The 12,162-nt window shown below is 38.1% G+C and overlaps 1 protein-coding gene across 1 annotated transcript in view; it reads right to left on the reverse strand.

Moving 5' to 3' along the window:
• Positions 1 to 4,458: 4,458 nt before the first annotated feature.
• The window catches only part of LANCL3 (LanC like family member 3), a 111,170-nt gene continuing 103,466 nt past the window's right edge, over positions 4,459 to 12,162 (reverse strand). The window contains exons 4-5 of the mRNA XM_068962970.1: positions 10,505 to 10,712; positions 4,459 to 4,618 (exon numbers count right to left, since the gene is read on the reverse strand). Of these exons, the coding sequence (XP_068819071.1) occupies positions 4,459 to 4,618; positions 10,505 to 10,712 (368 nt within the window). The remainder of the gene's footprint in view (positions 4,619 to 10,504; positions 10,713 to 12,162) is intronic.

Here is a 12,162-nt window from a genome sequence, read left to right on the forward strand (position 1 = left end):
CTGTACAAAAAAGATCTTCATGACATAGATAATCACGATGGTGTGATCACTCACCTAGAGCCAGACATCCTGGAATGTGAAGTCAAGTGGGCCTTAGAAAGCATCACTACGAACAAAGCTAGTGGAAGCGATGGAATTCCAGCTGAGCTGTTTCAAATTCTGAAAGATGATGCTGTGAAAGTGCTGCACTCAATATGCTAGCAAGTTTGGAAAACTCAGCAGTGGCCACAGGACTGGAAAAGGTCAGTTTTCATTCCAATTCCAAAGAAAGGCAATGCCAAAGAATGCTCAAACTACCGCACAATTGCACTCATCTCACATGACAGTAAAGTAATGCTCAAAATTCTCCAAGCCAAGCTTCAGCAATATGTGAACCGTGAACTCCCTGATGTTCAAGCTGGTTTTAGAAAAGGCAGAGGAACCAGAGATCAAATTGCCAACATCTGCTGGATCATCGAAAAAGCAAGAGAGTTCCAGAAAAACATCTCTTTCTGCGTTATTGACTATGCCAAAGCCTTTGACTGTGTGGATCACAATAAACTGTGGAAAATTCTGAAAGAGATGGGAATACCAGACCACCTGACCTGCCTCTTGAGAAATCTGTATGCAGGACAGGAAGCAACAGTTAGAACTGGACATGGAACAACAGACTGGTTCCAAATAGGAAAAGGAGTACGTCAAGGCTGTATATTGTCACCCTGCTTATTTAACTTATATGCAGAGTACATCATGAGAAATGCTGGACTGGAAGAAACACAAGCTGGAATCAAGATTGCCAGGAGAAATATCAATAACCTCAGATATGCAGATGACACCACCCTTATGGCAGAAAGTGAAGAGGAGCTAAAAAGCCTCTTGATGAAAGCGAAAGAGGAGAGCAAAAAAGCTGGCTTAAAGCTCAACATTCAGAAAACGAAGATCATGGCATCCAGTCCCATCACTTCATGGGAAATAGATGGGGAAACAGTAGAAACAGTGTCAGACTTTATTTTGGGGGGCTCCAAAATCACTGCAGATGGTGACTGCAGCCATGAAATTAAAAGATGCCTACTCCTTGGAAGAAAAGTTATGACCAACCTAGATAGCATATTCAAAAGCAGAGACATTACTTTGCCGACTAAAGTCCGTCTAGTCAAGGCTATGGTTTTTCCTGTGGTCATGTATGGATGTGAGAGTTGGACTGTGAAGAAGGCTGAGCGCTGAAGAATTGATGCTTTTGAACTGTGGTGTTGGAGAACTCTTGAGAGTCCCTTGGACTGCAAGGAGATCCAACCAGTCCATTCCGAAGGAGATCAACTTTGGGATTTCTTTGGAAGGAATGATGCTAAAGCTGAAACTCCAGTACTTTGGCCACCTCATGTGAAGAGTTGACTCACTGGAAAAGACTCTTATGCTGGGAGGAATTGGGGAAGGAGGAGAAGGGGACGACAGAGGATGAGATGGCTGGATGGCATCACAGACTCGATGGTCGTGAGTTTGAGTGAACTCCGGGAGATGGTGATTGACAGGGAGGCCTGGCGTGCTGCGATTCATGGTATCGCAAAGAGTCAGACACGACTGAGCGACTGAACTGAACTGAATGCTAGTGGTGGTGAAAATACCCCTGTAGCCTTTAAGAGGTGACATACTTTAGCATTATTCAAAAAAGACTGTTACTACATAGACTGGAACACATTGCTTAGTTAAAGAAGAAGTGACATGCCACACTTTTCTACAGCAACACTAAAGTGTCTCTTTCCTCCTTCTTGGGAAAACAAGATAGAAGAGGACCTTCCCAAACCCTTAATTCTACTTTCTCAGGAAAATGAAAACTTTACACAGGTTTAAGTGCTAAATAAGTTTATCTTTGTCTCTAATTACTGAGGCGTCAATTCATAAAGACACAAACATGGCCTCTTCTTGAATTTGACACACAAAAAGGTTGCCTTTTCACAACGACAACACAGTTACCCTACTGGACCTCCAAAGGGTGGGTGAGCAGAAATGTGTCCAGTTTTTCTGAAGTTCCTAGAAATGAAACTGGCATGTCGAGCTAGATTACCACTTCTTAGACCTCAGGTTTTAGGTCTTAAGGATGAAGGGTGGAAGGATCAGCAAACAGAAACAGAAGCTAACTTCTAGGGTATTTCGTTCACCGCTGTATCCCCAGGTTCTAGTCTAGAATATGGAATAAATACACATGGGAAGTGAAACCCTGAATCCAAATCCTTATTCTGCCCCTTTCTAACTGTGAGACTTTGAATCAGTTATGTAAATCACCTCGAAGGGTTGCTGGATGATGAAAAAAAGCATGCATTCCTAAAGCCCTGTATATTGAATGCTTATTGTGGTCAGCCTATAGGGATCAAATGAAATGAATTTACATCCAAATGGTGAAAAGCAGGTACTACTATCATTTCAAAAGGAGACTACTGTGTAGAAGGCATTTTGTCTTAAGGCTTTCTGAGAGGTCCTTGACCATTCAATTCTTGAAAGAACATCTAGAACCCAACTTTGGGAGTCACCTGCAAGTTGCTGTTTATGTGGTACTGCCCCATTCTGAGTATCTTCATAGATGAACAACTGAGGGCAATTTTATATACTTACATCTGAGGATGGGAAAAGGAAACAATGAGCTGAAAAGGTATGTGCTTTTCAAAACCACTGTCTTAGCTTGCTCTGATGAACGCACACGTAACAAAGTCATAAAATATACGAAGACAGTTCTTACCGTTCTTCAGTCCCAGATTCTTTGAGAATCTTGTAAACGCTAGAGATCTTTCCAGAAAAAAGTGTGTGCATGCACGCACACACACACATTTTTAGGCAACAGAGTATTCCCCAACTCCTCCCAAAGTTCATCGATAAATCAAGAAGTTGGAAGTACTGAATGAAGTAAGTGCTTACATTTACATGGGGACAGATGTATTGTCGTTCAGTTGCTCAATCATGTCCATCTCTTTGCGATCCTATAGACTGTAGCCCGCCAGGTTCCTCTGTCCATGCAATTTCTCAGGCAAGAATACTGGAGTGGGTTGCCATTTCCTTCTCTGGATGTATATATACATCTATCCCCATGTAAACCAAAGTGCCTATTGATACATATATATTATACATCTATCACGTATATTCAAATACTTAATGGCTATTTAAATAACTGTGAAATCTTAAAATGCATTCAATTTCCTCCTCATTCTGATATATGAAATTGCCAGTGACCAAATTCTAGGAAAAGGATATACTCATGTTCTTGAGTATTGAAGTGACAGATGCTCCCACAGTGTTCTGGAAACCACTACTTATTTGAAATAGTTTTACAGCTTCTATGTATTTACAGCAGGGCTGAATTTAATATGATAGCTTGGCTCAATGGATTTTGTAGACAAATTCTAGTGGAGCCTGTGTCTTGGAGGATATGATGATCAGCTGGGGAGTTTAGGCATATCTTAATCTAATAGTATAAGACTAAGCAATGTTCTTTTCATAATCACTGGTCCCTTTCTAGGCCAGTGTGTGTCCCAGGGGACACAGTATTCCACCCAAGGCAGAAACGACCCACCTCCTTGGTGTTTACCCTCATCTTTGAGATGAGAGATTTTTGCCACAAGTATATTTTACATTTCCGCTAATAGCTTCATTGAGATTACATAGGCATTTAAAAAATTACTAACAATAGACAGTACATAGCTTATGCTTCAAATTGAGAAAAACACTTGACAGCAACACCTGCTATGGTTTTTGCTAGCCTGTGAATTTTGTTATTCTAATTGAGGTTTCGGAAAGAAGAAGGAACCAGGAAAAGATATGCTCTAAGGCCTAATGGAACTTGGAATTTGGGGGTTGAAACTAAGTTATGGTATGATTTTTTTTAAGTGCCTAGGGTAATGATAAAAATAGATTCATAGGCAAATTTCTCCATTCATTAAAAATCATGAGTTTCAGTAAGTAAAGGCAAAGGACAACCAAGAGTTTCCCTTTTTGTCCTTTGGCAACCTGACCCATCCCTCCTAGCAGTTTTCAGCTGGGCAATGACTTTAGTTTTCTGATAGTCTCTATTTCTGAATTTAGGGGTGGAGGGCACCCACAAGTGGTCAAATTCTCTTTCCAATTGCAAAAGTATTTTTGGCATTTCATTGCCATAATCCACATCTCAATGTTGGTTTAAGGAGACAGATGATTTTTCTTTCCCTTTTTTCCTCTGATCTTTGGTGTCGCATCCATTTCCTGAACTGTTCCATCCCTAGGGGTTTTAGAAGAGTTGTGGTGTCTTTATGTTTGCATGTTCTCACACTGTTCTCCCTTCAACCTGGAATCATGTTGCCTTCTTCACCAGCCTGCTCCCTTCCTTCCTTCTGACGGCAATGTTAAGGCTCATGGTTGTGATACCATTGAATGTGGCTTATGTGGAAACTGCCTCAGGTAGTAGGCTCAGGAAATCTCGCGAACCTTCTGCAGGGCCATGATGGAACATGGAGCCTTCTAAACAAAGACGCTGAAGAGAGGGAACTCAGCCTGGTTGGGCTGCAGCAGATCGATCAGAAAGCACACGGTCCCAGAGAAGCCTTCATACAAGCTGTATATACTTTCAAGGACCCGGGAACCAGCCTTGAATTCCTCCGTAAATAAAAATTCAGCAAACCTAAGAGAAGAAGAAGATATGAACAGTTTTCATATGAGTGTCTCCATATTATTGACCCTGGGTTGCTTCATCCTCCTCTCTGATAAGTTCAAGTTTTAGCGGCATTCTCTTTACAGATGTATATAAGATTTTAAGAAGGCCTTCTCTGTTAAGAAATGGAGACACCATTATGCCATTGTGTATGTTCACAGCCTAGGATGGCAAGAAAATTTGACTATTTTTGGCATTTGCAAAGCAAAGCACTTTCTGAGGATTTCATTCCTTCTGCCATCCAATAATTGAAAGTAAAAAAGACAGATAAGTAGCCATACTTTTATTTATCTTGAGCTGATATATGCCTGTGCCTTTAAAAAAGTAAATATGCTGTGTTTCTGCAGGCATATTATTTCTGAGCTAGGTTTCATTTATATGTGACAGAGAGCAGAGACTATGAAAATAAATGGGCAAGATATTATACGATCTCTGCTTTGGGCAAACAAAAGAATAAGATAAATGGGAAAAGGCAAGCAACATTTTATAATCATGACATCAAACAGCAAACTCAGCTACAAGATAGATTATTTTTAGGACATCTGCCTTAAAAACAAATCACTGATGTCTAACTTCTCAATGAGAGATCTTTTTTTCTTTTACCTGTATTTGTCACAAAGCCTATTCAAATCATTTCTAACGAGTACCATTTTTAGTAGTTTACAGGTTTTAAAGTGCTGTCACCTCTTTACAGACTTGCTCTACCGATTCCCATCAACAACAAAAATAATCACCCGTTCAGAGGCTAGAGCTCACAGGTTGAAAAGGCCTGACAGCTGATTCTGCCATAAATTTAGATTATTGCTACTACATAGGGGGTCCTATGAAGAGTAATTACTTATTTGATCTTTTTCAGGCTCTTGGAATTATTGGCAGTAGCTTAAAATAAATGAGCAGGAAACATATTGCAATTTTGTTTGGGCTAATTTTTCTCTCAACTGTTTTCCTGAATATGCAACAATTTTTAATAGAAGTCAAAATTTTAAACAGTAGAATAATGATGCATCTTAAGAGTTAATTCAAAATTTATAATTACACACAGAAACTTCCTGGTATAGCTACCTTTTTAGTGTTCTGTATCATTTGGCAATCTGGATTCATTATCAGAAAAAAAAAAAGTCTCCATATACATAAAGTAAAATACACAGGATTTCCAAGGAAATTAATTATATTAAAGTACAGTTAGCAGAATTTTTTAAACCAAATTTGTAATACAATGATAAATGGATTCTTAATTAGCACATTAAATAACAAGATCTAGTAGTGGATCTAATAACTGCTGACATTTCTAACTAGTGATTGGAGCAAAATACATTTCACAGTTTCTACAACAATAGGAATAACATGAAAATATCTATGACTTCTACTGGTGACAGAGTCATGTCTACTGCAGACCCAGAATTGAAGGAAATGCTACCTCTCAGTGTAAAATGTAATACTTTTCTCAAGTAAATTCACAAACCCTAGATTACAAAGTCCTGGGGCTTCCCCGGTGGCTCAGACTGTAAAGAATCTGCCTGCAGTGTGGGAGACCTGGGTTCGACCCCTGGGTAGGGAAGATCTCCTGGAGAAAGGAATGGCAACTCACTCCAGTACTCTTGCCTGGAGAATTCCATGGACAGAGGAGCCCGGCAAGCTACAGTACACGGGGTCACAAAGAGTCAGACATGACTGAGTGACTAACACACATACACAGACACACAGACACAGACACAGACAGACAGACAGACAGACAGACAGACAGACACACACACACACACAAAGCCCTGGTGTAGTGGAAAGAGGAAGGGTTTTGGGGTTGCAATACCTAACTCTGATAATTTCAAGTTAGATGACCTTTAGCAAACTTTTTAATCTGACTTTAAAATGATGAAGTTGCAGAATTGCGTAAGATTATCTGTATAGATTAAAGATACCATATATTAGGGCTCTGGGCAAAGAGCAAGCATTCAATACACGGTAAATATGCATTTTTTCAAAATCATAGTATAGCAGAATATTTGTAAGATAGATAACCATTCCACTATATTTTAAGAGAAATGAACAGTTAATTTTGCTTCCTCATCTGACCTTTCCCCGCCAGGGTTTGATTTATTATACTACTGAAATCATACTTTGTATAATATTTAATATCCTATATTTTTAATCTAAAAATAACAAATACTTTTGTGCTTTTCAAAATAACTTCTAAATGATATACAGCAATTTACAAAAGCATCAGCAATGTGTGAGAGTTGCAGTTTCACTGCACTCTGACCTATACTGCATGTTATCATATTAAAGTGAAAATGATTGTTTCCAAAATATACCCAATGGTGCAAAATTCAAACTAATCAATTCATTTTTCTAAGAAATTCTGTAAAAATAGAAGTCAGAATGGTAATTATGGAACTAAAAAGAATTACAGAAACATAGCATTACATATCAAAACCTATTGATTATGACTAAAATGAAACTCAGAGGAAAAGTCATTGATCTGAGTTGTTGTTGTTATAAAGATGGAAGGTACTCTAATTAAGCACTTTTTAAAAACTGTAGAGAATAACAAAGTAAAGGGAATGAACACTGGAAAATAAAAAATAAAGGCAGAAAACAATTAATTAGGAAGCAAAAGAGAAAAACAAAAAGAATTAATAAAAACCAAAAGCCAGTTTCTTTAAAGGATAAACCAACCACATAGACAAAATGCTGGTGTGTCTGGGGAAAAACAGGGCTTCCCTCATAGCTCAGTTGGTCAAGAATCTGCCTATAATGAAGGAGACCACCAGTTGGGATTCCTGGGTTGGGAAGATTCCCTGGAGAAGGGAAGGGCAACCCACTCCAGTATTCTTGCCTGGAGAATCCCCATGGACAGCGGAGCCAGGCAGGCTACAGTCCATGGGGTCGCAAGAGTCGGACATGACTTAGAAACTAAACCACCACTGGAGAAAAACAAAAGCATTAGAAATGTGAAAGGGCATGTAATCACAGACATGTGAAATTTTAAATACCATGGAACTGTACTTTTAGATCTTTACGTCAAAGATTCCAAAAAAAAAAATCCATATGAACTAGATGCTTTGATAAGAGTTTGTGTGTGTTAGTTGCTCAGTCATGTCCAACTCTTTGCAACTCCATGGACTATAGCCCGCCAGGCTCCTCTGTCCATGGAATTCTTCAGGCAAGAATATTGGAGTGGGTTGCCATTCCCTTCTCCAGGGGATTTTCCCAACCCAGGGATCAAATCCAGGTCTCCTGCATTGTAGGCAGAATCTTTCATTGAAATCCCAATCAAATGTCCACAAGCTTTTTTAACTTTTGAAAAACTGATTCTAAAATACAATTGGGGAACACGTGTGCACCCGTGGCGGATTCATGTTGATGTGTGGCAGAACCAATACAATATTGCAAAGTAATTAGCCTCCAATTAAAATAAATAAATTTAAATTTAAAAAATAAAATAAAATACAATTGGAAGAATAAAAGAGAGAGTACAGCTAAGAAAAACTAGAAGTAAATGAATAATGAAATAAGGTCCAGAAACAAACTCATACATTTAGATAAATTCAGTCTGTGATAAATTTGGAATTTCAAATCATTGGAGTCAACAGACATTATGGGGAAGTTTTGTTTTTTTATTAAAAAACACACAAATATTGTACAGTAATTAGCCTCCAATGAAAATAAATAAATTCAAATTTTAAAAAAAACACAAAAAAAGATTAAAAAAAACCACAAAGATAGACACCCATCTGACACTATTTTAAAAAATAAGCTCTAAGCTAATGAAAGATTTAAAAGTTAAAGTAACTTTTAAATTGGTGGGAGAAATGGGCAAAGGGGTATAAATTTATTTTAAAAATTAAAATAAAATAATAAAAGTACTAAAAGCTCAATCATGTCTAACTCTTTGCAACCCCATGGACTGTATAGCCTGCCAGGCTTCTCTGTCCAGGGAATTCTCCAGGCAAGAATACTGGAGTGGGTAGCCATTCCCTTCTCCAGGGGATCTTCCCAACCCAGGAATTACACCCAGATCTCCTGTATTGCAGGCAGCCTCTTTACCATCTGAGCCGCCAGGGAAGCCCAAAAGTACTAAAGGTCCATGTAAATTAACATTATTTTTTAATCTTAGAGTGGGAAATGTTTCTTTAAGTATAACACAAAATCTGGAAATTTAAAAAATTTGACAGCTATTTCAAGAGAGATACATAAAAATTTTGGTCTGACAAAAGACCATGAACTAAGCTGAAAGAAAAATGGCAAAGTAGAAAAATATTTATAGCATACATTGACAAAGAGTTACAGTACTCAAAATAAACATCATAACAGAAAAAAAAATGGGCAAAAGATAAAGACAGTTTAAAAATACCTCTGGATTTAATGACTTCAATTTAAAAATTTTTCTGACAAGTGTACCAAGAGATATGTATTGGATATTTGGGACAATTTTGTTTGTTTTAGTAAAGACTGCACATATACTAAGTGTCCATTACTTAAAGATTGGTTAAATTAATCATGGTACAACTATAATAAATAACTACGTAGTCATAAAACAATGAGCTAGATCTACACAAACTGAAATAAAGGGTGTCCCTTAACAATTGTTTATTTAAAATTATAAACTGTAAATAGTATGCATAGTAAAGTTACACATACATAATTATAGGTTTTTATTAAAATATATTATATATACATAGATATAAGAACATACATTTATGCTTAGAGAAATGTTTGGAATGATATAACTCAAATTTTTAGTGATGATAACATTGAATACATATACTGTAGATACTCTGTGTTAGGCACTGTTCTAAATGATAAATGAGGACATTATGCTAAGTGAAATAAGCCAGGCACAAAAAGACAAATACTCCATGATAACACATGAGACATCTACAACAGTTAAACTCATAGAAGTAGAGAACAGAATGAAGGTTGCTAAGGGTTGGGGTGGAGGAGGGGAAATGGAGAGTTTTTGCTCAATGGGTAGAAAGTTTCTGTTATTAAAGTTGCGTAAGTTTCAGAGATCTGTTGTATAATACTGTGCCTGTAGCTAACAATATGATACATTTAAAAATATGCTAGGAGAATAATAAAGCTCATATTAAGTGTTTTTATCACAAAAAAAAAATCACAAATAGACATACCCCTTGGCCCAGTAATTCCACTTCTAGGGATTTACCTTACAGATATGGTGGCTAGGATGTTAAAGAATCTGCCTGCAATGTAGGAGACCCAGGTTTGATCCCTGGGTTGGGAAGATCCCCTGGAGAAGAGAATGGCAACACACTCCAGTATTCTTGCCTGGAAAATCCCACGGATAGAGGAGCCTGGCAGGCTGCAGTACATGGGGTTGCAAAGAGTCAGACACGACTGAGCAACTAACACACTTTCATACCCATAGGTGAACATCATGATATATGTACAAGATTATTCATCATAGCATTTTAAGTAATGCAAAACACTGGAAAGAATCCAAACTGCCCTCCTGGCTTATTCACAAGATGTAATACTACACAACAACAAAGATGAAAAGTCCTTTATTTACTGATTGAGGGTGATCACTCTGATAGCAAAATGCTACCATTTGTATCAAAAAAGAGGGACAAAATTTTACATATACACTTATCTGCTTTTATACACACACAGACACACACACACACACACACACACATACACACACAGATATGTATAGCTCTGAGAAGGTAACTAAGATACTGGTAACTGTCTCTCGGGAAGTGAACTAAATTGCTAAAATGCACCGTGGAAGTATCTGTGTTTACACTTTTAAAACTATGTGACTATTACTTGTTCTGAACATTAACTGGATTAACATTTGGAAAAACAAAAAAAAACATGCAAAGAAAGGCTGACCTTTGGGCTCGGTAGATGTATTTAGAGTTTCCAGTGAGCCGGTAGAGCAGCAGGAAGACATAGGCACTGCCAGCCACCCCGTGGCAGATCCCTGGGCCCTTCTTTAGCAAGCCCTTTTGCCATGTGAGTTCCCCACACCGGATACATGTGTCCAGGTACTGTGGTTTCTTGGAAACCAGATAAGCTTTGGCAAACAGATAAGCAATTCCTGTAAAAACATCACAGATATTAGAGGTGATTTTCAAGGCTTAATACTATAGAGTGAAACTTCTTTAACTCGAAGAGGCCCACACATCAGGGTATTGGTAAAATATCCGTTCTAATCAAGTAGGTCTAAGGTGGGGCTAGGGGTACTACATTTCTAACAATGACCCTTCCAGGGACCACATTTTAAGTAAAGGCTATAGAATCTTCTCCAAGGGAGTCTTATTGTACCTGTGAGATTTAAATTGTTTGAATTGTATGGTGATTATCAGTTCCAAAAGAAAGAGCAACAAGTACCTAGTCAGATAAAATCCATAATTTGCAAATGGGTTAATATTTAATGACAAATACTCTGGTAAGCATTACGCATGTCTTGCTATTTTGGAAAGGCTAAATGTTTATACAGTTTGCCCATCCCCCCACGGATGTTCAGAATTTGTCATCTTAAAAGTATTTAAAACTATACACCTTTTCTTAAGAGACAAACTGGGAGTCCTTCCAAAAACAACAATGATTCCAAGTGACTTGGCCAAGACTCTGGCTTCAGCTGTGAAGTGAGGCCCTGCCACCTTGACTGTTTCAAAGAAAGATCATTCCTTCAACACTGCTCAACCAAGGCAATCTCCATTACACAGGCAGGAACGGAAATAAGAGAAGTGATAGCTATTAATAGAAACCATTTCCCCCACATTCCAGGTGCTCATATTGGGAGAGGAGATTAGTAGCCCAAGATCACTCTCTCCTGCCTTGCCTACCTTCTACAGAAAGAGGGACAGACTGGAATTTAGTAGATATTTGGACTAGCTCATCCATCAGGTTTATCTCTGCCTTTGTCTGTGACTGGCCTATTTTACAACTGTGTAGAGACAGAAATTACCTTGTAGAAAACTGACAATAATGTAAATAATACCTGTCTCTAGAAACTTCACATTCTGTCCAAAAGATGTTGAGTTGACTTCCCTTAGTCTTTGTGGAAGCAGCTAGTTTTTGCATCTATTAAGCAAATTCATGTCAGCCTTCTTCATGGCCTAGAGATACGTCTGCTGTTTGGAGATTCCTTTGAGCCAGTTATAACACCTTTCTCTGGTTCCCTTGTTAATTTATGAGTTAAATAAAATTGTTGACATGTTTATATTTGTCTGAGAGTCATGATTTTATTCTCTTTTAAATATGTATCTTTGGGGACTTCCCTGGAAGACCAGTGATTAAGACTCCATGCTTCCAATGCAGGAGGCATGGGTTCGATCCCTGGTTGGGGAACCAACATCCCACATGCCTCACCATGTGGCAAAAAAGGAAAAAAAAAAAGGTATTCTTTAATACTCTCTATGATAAACATCTAACAGGCTCTCCTCAGCCAGTGCTTTCCAGAGAACCACTGACAATGGTCACCTATAGCACTATCCTCCTTCAGTTTTAGGAAGAAAGTATCATTTCCACAAGGAATGATTTTT

Source organism: Capricornis sumatraensis, chromosome X (assembly GCF_032405125.1).
Source record: "Capricornis sumatraensis isolate serow.1 chromosome X, serow.2, whole genome shotgun sequence".
NCBI lineage: Eukaryota > Metazoa > Chordata > Mammalia > Artiodactyla > Bovidae > Capricornis > Capricornis sumatraensis.